Below are 18,848 nucleotides of genomic sequence, written 5' to 3'. Positions count from 1 at the left end.
CAAGAAATATTCAAAGTGATGAATAGCAAGAACCTAAAACCAAGATTACTCTACCCAGCAAAGTTATCATTCAGAATTGAAGGTCAGATAAAGAGCTTCACAGATAAGAAAAAGCTAAAGGAGTTCATCACCACCAAACCAGTATTATATGAAATGCTGAAAGATATTCTTTAAGAATAGGAAGAAGAAAAAAATAAAGATAAAAATTATGAAGAACAAATACATATCTATCAATAAGTGAATCTAAAAATCAAGTGAATTAAAAATCTGAGGAACAGAATAAACTGGTGAATATAATAGAATCAGGGGCATAGAAAGGGAGTGGACTGATAATTCTGAGGGGTAAAGGGATGTGGGGGGTGCGGGAACAGCCTGGACAAAAATCGTACACCTATGGATAAGGACAACGGGGGGGAGGGGGGGAGGAGGTAAGAGCAGAGGGTGGGGTGGGAACTGGGTGGATGGGAGATAAGGGGGGAAAAAGGAGAAACAATTGTAATAATCTGAACAATAAAGATTTATTAAATTAAAAAAAAGAAATACCTTCAGTAACAGATATATGTAGTGACATAGATCTGACAATAGGTCTCTGTTACAAAGTGAAACATAAATATGCATAGTTCCAACATAAAAATAAACACAACAAAAACACTTATAGGGGCTTTATATAATGTAGGTGATTACATGTATGAGATTACAATTCAGACAAATGAGACTTCACAAATTTTCTTATACTTTTGTTAAGACCTAACTAAGAAACAACATTTCGTACACATCTAAGTAATTACTCCCATTTGGACTCATATGTGCAAAGAACATTTAGAAATTTGGCTGAGACATATCTCATGTTATTTGCACCCATAATAGCTTTACCCAGTGTGAACTCTCTGATGATTCTGAAGACCATTGCTACTTTTGAAAGATTTCCCACATTCACTGCATTTATAAGATTTTTCTCCAGTGTGAGAACTTTGATGGTGGTAACAGAAGCTATTCCAATTGGTAAATGATTTCCCACATTCACTGCATGTATAAGGCTTTTCTCCACGGTGACATCTCTGATGACGACGAAGGGCAGTACTCCAGGTAAAAGATCTCCCACAGTCATTGCATTTATAAGGCTTTTCTCCAGTGTGAATTCTCTGATGACAATAAAGGTACCTGCTAGTGGTAAAAGATTTCCCACATTCACTGCATTCACAAGGCTTGTCTTCAGTGTGAACTCTCTTATGACGATGAAGTTCAGAGGTAGTGATAAAAGATTTCCCACATTCACTGCATTTATAAGGTTTTTCTCCAGAGTGAGCACTTTGATGATAATGGAGGCTACTCAAATTGGTAAATGATTTCCCACATTCACTGCATTTATAAGGCTTTTCTCCAGTGTGAACTCTCTGATGACGACAAAGCTCACTACTAGTGATAAAACATTTCCCACATTCACTGCATTTATAAGGCTTTTCTCCAGTGTGAATTCTCTGATGACTATGAAGGACAGTACTACTGGCAAAAGATTTCCCACATTCACTGCATTTATTAGGCTTTTCTCCAGTGTGAGAACTTTGATGATAACGGAGGCTACTCAACTTGGTAAATGATTTCCCACATTCACTGCATTTATAAGGCTTTTCTCCAGTGTGAACTGTCTGATGATGATGAAGATTACTACTGCTGATGTCTTCCTCTAATTCCTTTCTGGTGTAAAAATCTTTTCTCCTTTGAAACGCCAACACACCCTTTGAAATATCATTTGGCCTGTCCCTGGTCTGAGAAGCCTTAAGATGGAGATGTCCTGACCAGGTAAGTGTGCCTGCCTCCCCACAGGTGAAATAATTCTGGTAAACATTGAAATTGCACATGTTTGAAAGTGACATCCTGCCCACACCTCCAATCAACATGTTCTCTCTCACATGCTGCTGGTGAAATTCTGTACTGAAATAGAATTGTTTTGCACATGCCCCACACTTCAATAGTACATGGATCTGCTGAGTTTCCTGCCCCTCCATCACGTGGAAAATGTTTCCCAAGACGAGTCCACAAGTCTCACAGGGGTGGCTCTTCTGGGAAGACGAGGCTAATCTGGGATTCCTTGCCTGTGACACTCTTATAGAAATGTTCTGTTCTGTTTGTTCCTCCACATTCTCTGCTCCACAGCAGCAACCTGAACAAAAGGAAACGCTGGTGAAGTACATGTTGACCTTATGAAAACAGAATATCTTCACTACAAATGTTTATCTGTCACGACTACGTATGATTTCATAGAATAATTTTCAGACAAGTGATTTGGACTGTAAGGAAATAGCTGTTACACATTACTTGGCCCCAAAGATTAGTCAATGGTGAAAATCTCACCAAGGCAGGAACAGAAACAGAGAATGGGAAACACAGAAGAGAATAAGGCTCTACTCATTGATCCTATACAAACGGCTTCTTTTAGGACCTTTCATTCTGGCAACCTGAGTCTGGGTAGGAGAATTTGAATGTGCTCAAACCCACAAAAAACTATTGTATTGGAGAAGATGTTAAAGGTCAATACAATAATACATGGGCACTCTGCAGGCATAGACGAAGGTCGGTTTGCCATAAAGAGAAAACTGTGAACGAGGTAGAGGGGCAATGTTTAGAGAAGTTAAAGTTATCTGTGCACTTGGAATCCGGGTAGAAATGAACACTATTACACCTGAAGAGTTGGCAAAGTATCAACAATAAGCAAGTAAATGTAGAATTGGGTGAGGAATGGGTCATGGCAACAAAATACATTTGAACAAAATGGGTTCCTAGTTATGACTTTAACAAAGCTCTGGTGTCAAAACCTTTCCAACAGGCCTTCACCAAGGCAAGACCGCCTCTGGGTCCACCCTGTCATTCATCAGGTCATGTTTCTTTTGTGATGTACAAATGATTCTCCCCCATGAATCCCAATTGATTCAGCACATGGGGTTCAGATTATATAAATCCAAAAGAAAAAAACAAAGAGATGCATGCTGAGCATTGAGGAAGAACTACAAAGTGCAACAGTGGTCACTGGAAAAAAAATCTATGTGAGTGACATCAGCAAGATGGCAGAGTAAGATATATGATCATCCTTTCCACTCTCAGAACAAGTACGCAGCTATCCATGAATAAAAACAGCTACAAGGGGTTAAGAGTACAATGAAACTCTAGTCGGTTTTGCTCAATGCTTGGAGCATCGGCTTGCACACAGAAGGATAGAGGATTGATTCCTTGTCAAGGTCAGACACATGGGTGGAGGTTAGCTCCTGCCCCATTAGTTGGGTGTGGGAGGCAGCTAGTCAACATGTCTCTCTCACATCAATGTTCCCCACTCTCTCCCTGCTCACTCCTTTTCACTCTCTCTGAAAAGCAGTGGACAAAAGAGTGATGATTAAAAAGAAAAGAGTGCAATTAACACTAAAAGGAATTCAGTAGAGCAAAAAAAAAAAAAAGCTGAATTACAAAGAGGTGACTAGAATGGGTTACCAACAATATTTGGTAGGGTCAGTATGGGGGCCCTGTCCAAAGTATACAGGATGGTCAAGGCCAACCTGAGCTTGGGAATCCTTATCAGAGTGTTCAAGGCTAATTTGATATATACAGGCACAAAAGCATAGACACAGCAAGCTATACACTGTGTAGGTGTGCCTTTCTATAACCCAATAACTAATGTCACTATTTTGCAAGAATCCACTTTTGTCTAAGTTGATATAAAGTATGTTACTGACCAGCCAATACACAGATACTTGTTTGAATTACTGTGTTTTGAATGATTGCTATGTTAGCAGCAGCTATTTAGTATGGCTCCTATGTTGAGGGCTGCTTTGTAGGGAAGATACAGTGTTAACCAGCCAGTGTGAAGCTGTCTACTTTATAGACTACTGTGTAGGACTATACTTTGAAGAACTGTTTTGTCTAATGGTTCCTTGGTAACAATGGCTACTTGGATTTCAATAAAGACTCTCTTATATACATATGACTTCTTCATATCTTCTCCATCTAATACAAGATGTCCATAAAGGTCCAGTTCCTGGTAGAGAAGGACATGTACTCACAGAAAAAAATTTGAAAAAAAATAAAAGGTTCAGTGTTTCCTCTATCAACCCTGCACTTGTACTAATGTTGACCTTAGTGACCTGCTCTGTGAAAAACACTATAAATTTTTGTATTTAGGAATCACAGAAGTCCGTGAAACATCTGTGAACTCTCCACAGTCTACTCAATCAGCAGCGGACCCATAATATTTATCAGCATGTATCCTGAAAGAAATCCCTTTGGCAACAACCTATCCCAGGAATAAAATAAAAATCAACATGTACCAAACAGTATTTGCCACCAAAGACTCTAAAATCATCACTTGTCATTAAAAAAAATATATTTGCTGCCAAAGACACTGAGTAACCATACATCTTTTGTTATTCTGACCTCAGCTCATGGAGTTTCAAAAAAAACTATGCTACTGGAACTTTCTCAAACCTGAAACAACACCCTTGTGAACACCTTTAATCCATATGCTGATGAATGTATTTCTTTTCTTTTCTTTTTTTAATTTCTTTATTGATTAAGGTGTCACATATTTGTCCTCATCCCCCCATTCCCATCCCACACCCCTCCCACGGATGCCCCAACACCCTGTTGAACTTAACCATTGGTTAGGCTCATATGCATGCACACAAGTCCTTTGGTTGATCTCTCCCCCCTCCCCCCACCCTCCCCTATCCTCCCTCTGAGGCCCGACAGTCCGATCGATGCCTCCTTGTTTCTGGCTCTGTTCTTGTTCATCAGTCCATGTTGTTCATCATTTCCTAGATGAGCGAGATCACGTGTCACTAGAGATATACTTATATGAACTGAATGTGAGACGAGCAATAATAGTTATGCTGACAGGCAAATGAATCAGTCTGTAGTGAGTTTCTTTCTGGACCAACAGTTCTTTTGAGACCCAATATCAATGTCCACCAGTTCCTTATGTGTACATGTTGGCACTGACCTCTCAGCTCTGGATGGTGGACAAATGGTGGTAATGCAAGTTCGATTCCCTCTGGTTGGGTCTCGGCCGGACCCAGGGGCACGGCTTCATCCGGACCCAGGGGCACGTGGCCTCACCCGGACCCAGGGGGTGCGTGGCCTCACCTGGACCCATGTGCACGCGGCTTCCCCCGGACCAGGGACCCAACCTCACCCGGATCCAGGGGCACATTGCCTCACCTGGACCCAGGGGCGCGTGGCCTCTCCCAGAACCAGGGGCGCGTGGCCTCACCCGGATCCAGGGGCACATGGCCTCACCCGGATCCAGGGGCGCACGGCCTCACCCGGACCCGGGACCCAGCCTCACCCGGATCCAGGGTCACACGGCCTCACCCGGACCCAGGATCTAGCTTCACCCGGACCCAGGGGCGCGTGGCATCTCCTAGACCCAGGGGCGCGTGGCCTCACCCGGACCTAGGTGTGTGCAGCCTCACCCGAACCCGGGACCCAGCCTCACCCGGATCCAGGGGCATACGGCCTCACCCGGACCCGGGATCCAGCTTCACCCAGACCCAGGGGCACGTGGCCTTACCCGAACCTAGGGGCGCGTGGCCTCACCCGGGCCCGGGACCCAGCCTCACCCAGATCCAGGGGCACATGGCCTCACCCGGACCCGGGATCTAGCTCTCCCCAGCCCCAGGGGCGCGTGGCCTCACCCGGACCCAGGGGCGCGTGGCCTCTCCCAGACCCAGGGTTGCGTGGCCTCACCCGGATCCAGGGGCCCACGGCCTCAACTGGACCCGGGACCCAGCCTCACCCGGATCCAGGGGCACACGGCCTCACCCAGACCCAGGATTCAGCTTCACCCAGACCCAGGGGTGCATGGCCTCACCCGGACCCAGGGGCGCGCGGCCTCTCCCGGGCCTGGGACCCAGCCTCACCCGGATCCAGGGACACACGGCCTCGCCCAGACCCAGGATCTAGCTTCCCCCGGACCCAGGGGCGCGTGGCCTCTCCCAGACTCAGGGTCGCGTGGCCTCACCCGGATCCAGGGGCGCACGGCCTCACCCGGACCCGGGACCCAGCCTCACCCGGATCCAGGGGCACACGGCCTCGCCCAGACCCAGGATTCAGCTTCACCCGGACCCAGGGGCGCATGGCCTCACCCGGACCCAGGGGCGCGCGGCCTCTCCTGGGCCTGGGACCCAGCCTGACCCGGATCTAGGGGCACACGGCCTCGCCCGGACCCGGGATCTAGCTTCCCCCGGACCCAGGGGCACGTGGCCTCACCCGGACCCAGGGGTGCATGGCCTCTCCCGGGCACGGGACCCAGCCTCACCTGGATCCAGGGGCACACGGCCTCGCCCAGACCCGGGATCTAGCTTCCCCCGGACCCAGGGGTGTGAATGTATTTCTTGAGCTAGAATTAGTCCTAGCCTTGAAAGAAGTAACTGCTTCATCGAGCCGAAACTGGTTTGGCTCAGTGGACAGAGCGTCAGCCTGCAGACTCAAGGGTCCCAGGTTCGTTTCCGGTCAAGGGCATGTACCTTGGTTGCGGGCACATCCCCAGTAGGGGGTGTGCAGGAGGCAGCTGATCAATGTTTCTCTCTCATCGATGTTTCTAGCTCTCTATCCCTCTCTCTTCCTCTCTGTAAAATATATTAAAAAAAAAAGAAGTGACTGCTTCATTGAATGTGTAGACTTCAACACAGGAATAAAAAGAAGGACACCATCGAGACAACATAATAATTTTCTACTAATCGATACCAAATAAATGGATATCTACATATAGTCTGATAAAAAAATCCAAAATATTTACATTTAAAAATGTTTGTGAGCTCCAAGAGAACACAAATAGAACCAACATAATGAAGACATCAACAGAGAACAAAAGGAGAATATCGGATAGACAGAAATCATAAAAAAGAATGAAAGAGAAATGTTGGAGTTGCCTGATTACAATGAATAAAATGAAATAATGCCATAAAAAATATCAAAAGCAGACATAAAGTATCTGTGGTGTCCACAACAGGTCACTTGAAATCATCCAGATGGAGAAAAAATATATAAATTTAAAGAATACAGCAAGTAAAATTAAGTAACACCATAAAGTTTTCCTGTATTTGCACTATGGAAATACCAGGAAACACTAAGTGTGCTGGTCATGACAGAAAGAAAAAGAAAAGGGAAAGAACAAGACAGAAAGAAAAAGAAAAGGGAAAAAGGAAGAAAAGGGACAGAACATTGATTTTTCAAAAATAAGCTGAAACCAACTTCCATAATTTGAAAAAACAGAAATGCATGCACTCTCACAGGTCCTTGTAGAGATTCAAGACACTAACCATACTTCATCAAGATACGTTATAATAGAACAGTAAAAAAATCAAAAGGCAAAGAGAAATGTGAAAACACAAAGAAATTAGGAACTCCTCTCACACAGGAAAACAACAGAGGAAAGGTATCAGTAGATTCCTCTGAAGACACCTTGCATACTAGAAAATAAAATGATGTATTGAAAACACTAAATGAAAACCATCAACACTTTATCCAGAAAACCTGATCTTCAGAAGTAAGTATTTTCCAAGAAACACAAAAGCTAAGGAAGTTAATTGCCACTCAACCTGACTTTTTAGATATGCTGACAAAAGTTCAAGATTAAAAAAAAATCTAAGTTGAATCATGAATGCATAGGAAACTATAAATATCGCTGATAAAGGTTGAGAACAGAATGAAATTCACAATACTGTAACACTGCATTTGTGGAATGAACATTATGTAACTCTGTTATAAAAGTTAACAAATTTAAACTAGTAAAAAAGATGAACTTGACATCATGTACCTTAATACCTACACAACATGAAAAAAAATTTACTTAAGAAATCATTAATCCATGTGTGTGGTGGAGAGTCAAAGGGGAGAAATATTATATGCAACTGAAGGTGTTATTAATATGACATGGACTGCAAAGAGTATGACTTGTTTTATGTTATTGTCTTGAAAAGCACAAGCAAACACAATGTTATAGATATATGAAAGAGAAAGGGACCGAATCACTGTACAAAATCATCAAATCACAAAGGACAACAATAAAACAGGCAGACGAAAGAATTACAAAAGTGCCAGAAACCATGAAGAAGTGGCAATAGCAGCTCCATAGACAAATTCTTCATTCAGAATCAGAGGGTCACTGATGGGATAAAAGAAAGAGAAACTGGACTCAATATATGCTGACTACAAAGACACTCAACCTTTATGGACCCAAATAGGAAGGGAAAAAAAGATGCAAAAAAATATTCCATGCAAATGAAACCAAAACAGAGCAGGGATGGGGAAACTTCTATCAGACAAAACAGGTCTCCCCCAAAAATTTGTCACAAGAAAGTTCGTCATAAAGTGAGCTTTCAGCCCTAATCAGTTTGGCTCAGTGGATAGAGCGTTGGCCTGCTGACTCAAGGGTCCCAGTTTCGATTCCGGTCAAGGGCATGTACCTTGGTTGTGGGCACATACCCAGTAGGGAGTGTGCAGGAGGCAGCTGATCGATGTTTCTCTCTCATCGATGTTTCTAACTCTCTATCCCTCTCCCTTCCTCTCTATTATAAAAAAAATCAATAAAATATATTTTAAAATAAAAAAATAATTATAATGTATGAATCAAATGATGTATCAGTCAATTCATCAAAAGGATAACAATTTGAAGTATTATTCACTAAAAAAAAAAGTAAATAATTACATTAAGCAACTAATATCAGATCTGAAGGCAGGAAAAAAAACACACAATATCAGTAGGCAACTTCCTCATTGCCTCTTCAACAATGGGTAGACATCCCATCCAAAAGCAATAAAGAATAATTGAAGTCTGACTAGACTTTAGAGAAAACAGAATAAATACATACAGAACATTCCATCCAAGTGCAGCAAAAAACACATTCTTGTCAAGCACACATAAAACATTCTCTAAGCAGATCACATGTTAGGTCAAAAAATTAGTCTCGGGGAAACCAAGATGGCGGCATAGGTTAAACACCTAACCTACAGCCTGGCACCACAATTTCAAAAATACAACTAAAAGTCAAAACGGACATCATCCAGAAGCACAGGAAAGCTGGCTGACTGAAATGCCCACAACTAGAAGGAAAGAGAAAACCACAAGGAAAATCAGAGGAGCCGTAAAAGCCTGAGGTATGGAGACACGGTCGGAGACACGGGCGCGCGCGCGTGCGGGGAAGATGGAGCCAGAGAGGAAGGGGCGGCTGACGGCCTGGCCGGCGTTCTCTAGCAGGAAGGAGATAAAAGCTCCAGATTGCGCTGAACCCCAGCTCCGACTGCACTGAACCCCAGTTCCGGGCGAAACCCTGGGAAGCCAGGCTCATGCTGGGGGAATCTGGGCTGTGGGGCGGAGGCACAGAGGAGTGGCGAAAGGCAGAGCTCCAGAGGCGCGCACGGGAATGCGCGCAGAGGAGGGAGTGTTGCCTGTGCCGCTGAATTGCCCTGGCGGGAAGGAGACAAAAGCTCCGGACCGTGCTGAACCCCAGTTCCGACTGCACTAAACCCCAGTTCCAGGCGAAACCCTGGGAAGCCAGGCTCATGCTGGGGGAATCTGGGCTGTGGGGCGGAGGCACAGAGGAGCGGCGAAAGGCAGAGCTCCGGAGGCGTGCATGTGAATGCACGCAGAGGACAAACTGTTGCCTGTACCGCTGAATTGCCCTGGCCGGAAGGAGACAAAAGCTCCGGACCGTGCTGAACCCCAGTTCCAACTGCACTGAACCCCAGTTCCGGGAAAGACCCTGGGAAGCCAGGCTCATACTGGGGGAATCTGGGCTGTAAGGCGGAAACGCAGAGAAGCGGCGAAAGGCAGAGCACCGGAGGCGCACGCAGGAATGTGCGCAGAGGATGGTCTGTTGACCGTGCCACTGAATCGCCCTGGTGGGAAGGAGACAAAAGCGCCAGACTGCGCTGAGCCCCAGTGCCGACTACACTGAAACCCAGTTCCGGGCGAGAATCTGGGAATCCAGATTCATTGAGAGAGAGACTAGACTGTTTGGCAGCGCGCGAAACTCCAGGGCGCTATTCTCTCAGAGGTGTTTGCAGGGAGTACAGAGGGACACTGAGACACAGGAACCTCATAGGGCGGGGCTGACGGGAAGCCAAGGCTGTAGGCTCCGCCCTGTAACTCCGCCCCATCCAAGCTGAGCACAGAGGCTTTTACAATTTTGCAAGTCTAGTTGAATAAGGCTGTCTCCCGGCATAGACACAGCTGATCCTCACAGCCAATTGGACTGGAGGTCACATCCTCCCAGTGTACCAACAGCAATCAAGGCTTAACAACACCAAGACTTTGCACTCAGCCCACAAAGGGGGTATCAAGAGCGACCACCTAGGGAGTTTGGGGAAGCTGAGCGATAGGGAGGCAGCCAAAAGGGGAAGACACCGAAGCAGGTCACGAATAGAAGGGATGAAGGAAAGTAAACTAATGGACGACACAGTGTTCAGAACCACATTTATAAGGTTACTTAAGAATCTTCTGGAGGACCAAGGTGGCGGCATAGGGCAGACGCCTGATTGTTGCCTACCACAACAATTTTGAAACTATAACTGGAAAACAGAGCAGACACCATCCAGAACAATGGCCGGAGGAATTGCTGTGAAGGAATTGACCGATGGGAGTTGGGATCGGGAAGACGAGGCCCCGCTGGCTCCCGGATCCAGTTGCACTCGCCCGGCGACTGGTCGCCGCTGCAGACCCGAGTGCCGCCGCAGTGACCTCGTACCAGCCTGCCGCCGCGCACCGGGCACACTGGAGCTTTGCCAAGCCCGCCACCCAGCGAGTTCCGCAGCAGCCGCCCCGGAGCTTTGAGAAAATGGCTGAAGGAATTGCTGAGAGAGAATTGACCAACAGGAATTGGGATCAAGAAGACGAGGACCCGCTGGGTCCCGGGTCTGGGTGAGGCCGCGCCCCTGGGTCCGGGTGAGGCCACGCGCCCCTGTGTCAGGGTGTGGCTGGATCCCAGGTCCAGGTGAGGCCGTGCACCCCTGGATCCGGGTGAGGCTGGGTCCCGGGTCCGGGTGAGGTCGCGTATCCCCGGGTCCGGGCGAGGCCGCGTGCCCCTGGGTCCGGGTGAAGCTGGATCCCGGGTCCGGGTGAGGCCGTGCGCCCCTGGGTCCAGGAGAGGCCACGCGTCCCGGGGTCCAGGTGAGGCCACGCACCCCTGGGTCCAGGTGAGGCTGGATCCCAGGACCGGGTGAGGCCGCACACACCTGGGTCCGGGTGAGGCCACGCACCCCTGGGTCCGGGTGAGGCTGGATCCCGGGACCGGGTGAGGCCGCACACACCTGGGTCCGGGTAAGGCCACACGCCCCAGGGCCTGGGTGATGCTGGGTCCCAGGTCCGGGTGAGGCCGCGCGCCCCTAAGTCCGGGAGAAGCCGCGCCCCTGCATCCGGGCGAGACCAAACCAGAGGGAGTCGGACCTGCATTACCACCATTTGTCCACCATCCAGAGCTGAAAACTCAGTGCCGACATGTACACATAAGGAACTGGTGGACATTGATACTGGGTCTCAAAAAACTGTTGGTCCAGAAAGAAACTTACTACAGACTGATTCATTTGCCTGTCAGCATAACTATTATTGCTCGTCTCACATTCGGTTCTTATAAGTATATTTCTAGTAACACATGATCTCACTCATCTAGGGGAAATGATGAACAACATAGACTGATGAACAAGAACAGACCCAAAAACAAGGAGGCATCGATCGGACTGTCGGGCCTCAGAGGGAGGGTAGGAGAGGGTGGGGGTAGGGGGGAGAGATCAACCAAGGGACTTGTGTGCATGCATATGAGCCTAACCAATGGTTAAGGACAACAGGGGGGTGGGGGCATCCGTTGGGAGGGGTGGGGGATGGGAATGGGGGGATGAGGACAAATATGTGACACCTTAATCAATAAAGAAATTAAAAAAAAAATTAGTCTCAAAGTTTGAGAAGAAATCACATCAAGGAACTTATATAGTAACAATGTATAAAACTAGAAATCCGTTTTAGTTTCAAGAAAGCTGGAAAATACACAAATATGTAAAAATTAAACAACATACTCCTTAAGGATCAGTGGGTGAAAGAAAACCCGGAAAAAGAGATCTGAAATAAATAGAGAGACAAAGTGAATTCAAACACAATCTACCAACACTTATGTATACAGTGCAGGAAATGCAATTCTCAAGGAATATTTAGAGCAATAAATTCCTACATTAATAAAAAAGATCTCAAATAAACAATCTAACCTTGCACTTCAGAAAACTGGAAACACAAGCAAGTAAACCCGAGTGTCAACCTATGAACCAGGAGGTCACAGTTCAATACCCGGTCAGGTCATATGCTGTATTGTGGGCCCAATCCCCAGTAGGGGGCATGCAGCAGGCAGCTAAACAATGATGTTCTCTCATCATTGAAGTTTCTGTCTCTCTACACCTCCCCCTTCCTCTCTCTAAAATCAATAAAAATATATTTTAGAAGAAAACAAAAAAAGGAAAATACACCTAAAGGTAGCAAAAAAAACAATCAATGAATATTAGAACCACCATTAATAAACTAGAGACAAAAGTATATCATAACTAACAGCTAACCTTTTTGTTCTGGTTAATCCCCACCCCAGACTATATTTTTCATTTATTTTTTAGAGACAGTGGAAGGGAGAGAGAGAGAAAAACACACAAAAACATGTATGTGATAGACACACATTGGTTGGGTGCCTTCTACACGTACCCCAACAAGGGATGAGGATCAAAACAGCAACCCAGGTTCATGCACTTTATGAGGAATTGAACCCGTGACCCTTTGGTACTTGGGCCTACACTCTAATCACCATGCCTGGCATGGCTAAGAGCTATTTTGTTAAAAGATGCACAAAATTGGCAAATCTTTATCCAAACTAAAACAAAAGAAACAACACTAAAATGAATTTAAAAAGGAAATGAAAGATAAGCCCGACCCGCTTTGGCTCAGTGGATAGAGCATCGGCCTGCGGACTGAAAGGTCCCAGGTTCGATTCCGGTCAAGGGCACGTACCTTGGTTGCGAGAACATCCCCAATAGGAGGTGTGCAAGAAGCAGCTGATCGATGTTTCTCACTATCTCTCTCCCTTCCTCTCTGTAAAAAATCAATAAAATATATATTTTTAAAAAGAAATGAAATAAAAGACATTACACCTGACAGTGAAGCACAATGCAGAAGAGATGTTGCCAAATGACATGAACTTACATGGAAAAAACTGTCAAGAACTCACTATAAATTTCTAAAATTAATTTTAAAAATTCAGAGCCCTAGCTGGGTGGTTCAGTTTGTGAGAGTGTGGTTCTGATGTACAAAGGTAGTGGGTTTGATTTTTCCATCAAGACACATACACTGGGCAGCCAATAATACATAGATGAGTGGAAGAGCAGAACAATGTCTCTGGTCTCTCTCACTCTAAAAGCAATAAATAAATATTGAATAAAAAATAAATTCAGAAAAGTTCCAGGATAAAATATCAAAATACAAACATTAGTTCCATTTCTAAACACTAACAATAAATTATTTGATAAAGAAAGGAAAAAAGGCCCATTGTCGGTGTTGCTCAGTTGATTGAACATCTTCCCATGAACTGACAGACAAGCTGTTCTTTTGTTGGTCAGGGTGTTACAGAACGCCAGAGAGAAACCAAGCAACACTTAGAGAAATGGAGTTACACGTTATTACGTGCGGGCCCAGAGGGAAAAAAAAAATGTTTCAAATTCTGAGCAACAACATGGAGGAATTTGTCCCTTTTTATATATTTTTCAGTCCTTTCTCTCCCAATATGGGGTTTTGCAGTTCCTTTTGCACTTCTTTTTTTTTTTTTTTTTAATATATTTTATTGATTTTTTACAGAGAGGAAGGGAGAGGGATAGAAAGTTAGAAACATCGATGAGAGAGAAACATCGATCAGCTGCCTCCTGCACACTCCCTACTGGGGAGGTGCCCACAACCAAGGTACGTGCCCTTGACCAGAATCGAATCTGGGACCTTTCAGTCCGCAGGCTGATGCTCTATCCACTGAGCCAAACCGGTTTCGGCTCCGTTGCAGTTCTTAATGAGTCCTATGTGCTGGGGCTTAGGGACCTCAACCAAAGACCTGGCCTGGCACCAGCACTGATAACTTCGTCTGGAGAAGGTTTATGGCCTCTCTAAAATGGGAGTAAACAGGTTTTGCAGGACAAGACAATTAAAGGGGCAGTGACTAGATTCAGATTGCTAGCCCAAAAAAATGTCTCTTTTTCTCCATCAAGGGCACATGCCCAGGTTGTGGGCAAGATCCCAGGTAGGGAGCATGCAGGAGGCAGCTGATCGCTGTTTCTCAGATGGATGTTTCACTCTCTCTCTCTCCATTCCTTTCTTTCTAAAAAATCAACAACAACAACAAAAAAGAAATGAAGAGCCCTAGCCGGTTTGACTCAGTGGATAGTCAGCCTGAACTGAAAGGTCCCAGGTTCGATGCAGGTTGCGGGCTCGATCACTAGTAGGGTGTGTGCAAGAGGCAGCCGATCAATGATTCTCTCTCATCATTGATATTTCTATCTTTCTCTCCCTCTCCCTTTCTCTCTGAAATCAATAAAAATATATTAAAAATAAATAAATGCATAAATAAATTTTTAACAAAAGAAATAAAGTAGTCAAGTTTACAATAGCACTAAAAAGAATAAAATAGCAATAAATTCAACCACAAAGATGTAAGATCTGTACATTGAACACTAGAATACAGTGGTGAAAAAATGGAAGAAACCACAAAAAAGTGGAAAGACATCTGGTGTTGTTATTTGAAAATGTATTTTCCTTAAAATATCTACACTACCCAAAGCAATCTCCAGATTAAATGTAATCCGGATGATAATTCCAATCTCTGAAACCTCAAAGAGCAAAAGTAATCTTTAGCAAGAACAAAACTGGTGGCTTCACCCTTCCTGTCTTCAATCTATTACAAAGCCAAAGCCACCAAACAGTGTTATTGAAATACACACAGAAACAAAGACACAAAACCAAAAACCACACACCAGAAAACACAGAAATTAGCCAGGCGCATAAATTCAGGTAACCTTTGATAAAACCACAAGAAATGTTAAGAAAGGACAGTTTCTTCAATGAGGGGTATTGAAAAAATAGATATTCACAATGAAAAGAAGAAAACCAGTGATAAACATTTACTCAGATTGCATGAGAGAATTAAATGTCCAGGTTAAAACTTTAAAATGCTTCAAGACAACCCAGGGAAAATGCTTTGGAGATCAGTTTTGGACATGATATCTGGGATGTGGCACCAACCACCAGGCAAAAAGTGCAAATCAGTCCAGACTAAAACAAATGAAAGTGCTTTTCCCAGGACAATAGCAACTAACAAAATGAAATGAAAAGGGGGATGGGAGATGATACTTGCAAATCCTATAAACATATTGAAGATACTGTGGATTCGGTTCAGATCAACCAAATAAAGCAAATATTGTGATAGAAAGTCATGTTATGTTAACACTATAAAGAAGGCTATGAAGAACAACAGTGTTGCTGAAAACATTCTACATAAATTAATTAAAAACACTTTATGGGTAAACACTGTTAACCTGCATCTGAGCCTGCTGGAAAAATAGCCACACTAGACTTTCTGAATGCGGAATTGCCAAAAACATGAAATTTGTACATAAAACAAGAATGCAATATTTGGGAAGCACAATTAAGCAAATGCAAAAGGAGATATATCTTATTATAAACTAGAAAAATATTCAACACACTCATTAGCCAATAAATATGGTTAAAAATAGGCCTAAAGCCCTGGCTGATTTGCCTCAGTGGTTGAACATCCATCTATGAACCCAGGAGGTCGTGGGTCAGTTCCTGGTCAGAATTCATGCCCAAGTTGCTGGCTCAATCCCCACTACTAGGGGGGCATGCAGGAGATACCCGATCGATGATTCTCTCTCATCACTGATGTTTCTCTCTCTCTCTCTCCCTTCCTCTCCGAAATCAATAAAAAAATACACAGAAAATAGGAATAAGGATGGAGAGATACTTTAAAAAAATATACATACAAAAATATATATATACATACAAATGACCAACAGGAATAAAGAATATGCTTTTGCTCACTACTCAACTGGAATCCATTAGGCTCCCTGCCACACAACCAACCACAAACCCATCCCTGAGTTCGGTGCAGCAGGTGTTGTGACTAAAGGTATAGAAGGGAGCAGTGCAAACAACAAACCCTGCCAACCATAGCAAGAACCCAGAAAACTGGAAAAATCAAGCAATGTGTCCAGTCCACAGGTGAGGGCAGAGCACCCCCTAGAGGTTAGGAGGCATGGGGAAATGCAAAGGCAGGAAATGCAAAGGCAGGTACCCGGAACCAGCCAGAGTGAGGGTCTTACCCAGGGAGGATACAAGTTCAAAGTTCTCCAGCATCACATTCAGGTACAGCTGTTTCTGACCCTCATCAAGGAGGCTCCATTCCTCCCTGGAGAAGTACAGGGCAATGTCCTCAAAGGTCACGCCAACCTGTCAGAATGGAGACAACTGAAAACAGAGCTGTCTGAGAACCTGCCATCCTACTCCTGACACACCTTCCCCCCCTCAACCTCCTCCAGGGCACCCGGTTAGTGTGGACACCAGGCCCTAATGCCAGTGCAGGCTGCTCTCTCATCACAGTCCCATTACTCACTGTGACAGCCCTCAGCTCAACAGATGGGCTGGGAAGGGGGACAGTGGAGAAACACCATCTAAGCTCTGAGCCATGCTTGCTGGGCCCCAGCCTCCCTGCCAAGAAAGACCACTGCAGTCTCCCAGATCATGCCTCCAAGACAAAGAAAATCCTGGGCTTATGCTTCACCCTATATCCCAACACCAGCCCTAGCAGGTTTGGCTCAGTGGATAGTGCATTGGCCTGTGGATTGAAGGATCCCGGGTTCGATTCTAATGAAGGGCACATGCCCAGGTTGCAGACTGGATACCCTGTAGGTGGCGTGCAGGAGGCAACCTCTGGATGATTCCGTCATTGCTGTTGTCTCTTGCCCCCTCTCCCTTCCTCTCTGAAATCAATAAATATACACTAAGTGGCCAGATTATTATGATCTCTGAACGCATAATAATCTGTCCACTCAGTGTATATCCTATATAATAAAAGGGTAATATGCAAATTGCCCCCTCGACCAGGAGTTCGACCAGCAGGCAGGCTGGCCAACCGCCCATGTCCCCTCCCCCTGGCCAGGCTGGCCGGACCCCACCCATGCATGAATTCATGCACTGGGCCTCATATATATATAGATATAGATATAGATATAGATATAGATATAGATATAGATATACACACACACACACACACACTCTGAGTGACCAGATCATTATGCGTTCAGAGATCATAATAATCTGGCCACTCAGTGTGTGAGAGTGTGTGTGTGTGTGTGTACACGTATACATATACATATACACATACACACACACTGAGTGGCCAGATCATTATGCGTTCAGAGATCATAATAATCTGGCCACTCAGTGTGTGTGTGTGTGTGTGTGTGTGTGTGTATTTTAAAAAAATATATATTTTATTGAATTTTTACGGAGAGGAAGGGAGAGGGATAGAGAGTTAGAAACATGGATGAGAGAAAAATCTATCAGTCGCCTCCTGCACACCCCCCACTGGGGATGTGCCTGAAACCAAGGTACATGTCCTTGACCGGAATCGAACCTGGGACCCTTCAGTCCGCAGGCCGACGCTCTATCCACTGAGCCAAACCAGTTAGGGCTATTTTTTTGTTAAAGTCCCAATACCAGGTCTCTGGGACCATTAGCTCACACTAAGTCACCCCTGTCCACTCTGCCCTGCACTTCCTGTGTCCTCAGATCTCACAACACTCCTCGCTCCCCTCCACCTTCCTCGGGGTCCTTGACCGGGACCTGAGCTGCAGGACGTGACAGGCGCCCTGACCCCAGGCTGCCGGGTGGAGTGTGAGGAGGCGGGGAGGGCCGGTGTGGCGGGGAGGGGGACGCGAACTCACCTCAGCTGAGCCCCTGAGCAAGGCCATTGCCATTGCACGCTGTGCGCGGATCGAGGCCGGAGAGGCCGGAGCGGCCGGTAAGAAGCAGGGGCGGTGGGAGGGGCAGGAAAGGGTCTCTGTTCCGTCACGGACGTGGGGAACCCGGTGGCGTCAGCGATCATCACACCCTCCGGCGAGCTGAGAGGATAAGGAGTCGGCGCCTTCTCCCTCTGAGCATCGGCGACTGCACCCGCCCATCCGGCGCCGCCTACCAAGGACGGGAGAAGATTCTGGGTGAAGACCAATGGCCGCCCAGAGTGCACCGGAAGTCCCGCCCCTGCCCGCGGGTGACGCAAGAGAAAGGCCTTTTCTGACCTTTCATTGGCTAAGCTGGCGGTATTCCTCACAAGGCCTTCTGGGTAAGGTGGGGTCCAGCCTCCAGGATGGTGATGGAGGTTTCTCCATATCACGCCAAGGAAAACAGCGACATCTGCTGGTAGGGGCACTGGGACGTGACCTTCCTCACGAAAGAGACATCTTGAAAATGGATAAAGAAGAGTTGTCATTTGATTCCCGTAAAGGAATGTTTATGAAAACACAGTATCTGTAAGCCTAATACTGCGACTCGTTAGAAGTATGCCTGCATTACAGTCTTGAAAATTTTTTATTTATTTTTTAATCCTACCTCAAGGATATTTTCCATTGAATTTTATAGAAAGTGGAAGAGAGAGGGAGAGACAGAAACATCGATTTTAGAAAGACCCGTTGATTGGTTGCCCCCTGCACACGTCCCAACCAGGGCCAGGTAGGTGCCCTTGACGGGAATGAACCCGGGATCCTTCAGTCCATAGGCAGATGCT

General features: G+C 45.7%; 1 protein-coding gene across 1 annotated transcript; it reads right to left on the bottom strand.

Moving 5' to 3' along the window:
* Nucleotides 1–663: 663 nt before the first annotated feature.
* Nucleotides 664–18,204, bottom strand: LOC307116587 (uncharacterized protein). The gene is made up of 4 exons (XM_079800682.1): nucleotides 18,010–18,204; nucleotides 16,387–16,513; nucleotides 13,022–13,102; nucleotides 664–2,161 (listed from the first exon to the last, which is right to left on the bottom strand). Exon 4 carries the CDS (start codon nucleotides 2,004–2,006, stop codon nucleotides 870–872), a length of 1,137 nt encoding a protein of 378 aa, XP_079656808.1. The 5' UTR covers nucleotides 2,007–2,161; nucleotides 13,022–13,102; nucleotides 16,387–16,513; nucleotides 18,010–18,204; the 3' UTR covers nucleotides 664–869.
* Between the last annotated feature and the right edge of the window lie 644 nt (nucleotides 18,205–18,848).

Source organism: Cnephaeus nilssonii (genome assembly GCF_951640355.1).
Source record: "Cnephaeus nilssonii genome assembly, chromosome: 20".
NCBI classification, from domain to species: Eukaryota; Metazoa; Chordata; class Mammalia; order Chiroptera; family Vespertilionidae; genus Cnephaeus; species Cnephaeus nilssonii.
The sequence above is the reverse complement of the archived record's forward strand: the minus strand, read 5'-3'. Positions and strand labels throughout refer to the sequence as shown.

Excerpts from the sequence above, each read along its gene's own strand:
- LOC307116587 (XM_079800682.1), bottom strand. The coding sequence starts at position 2,006 with ATGGAGGGGCAGGAAACTCAGCAGATCCATGTACTATTGAAGTGTGGG.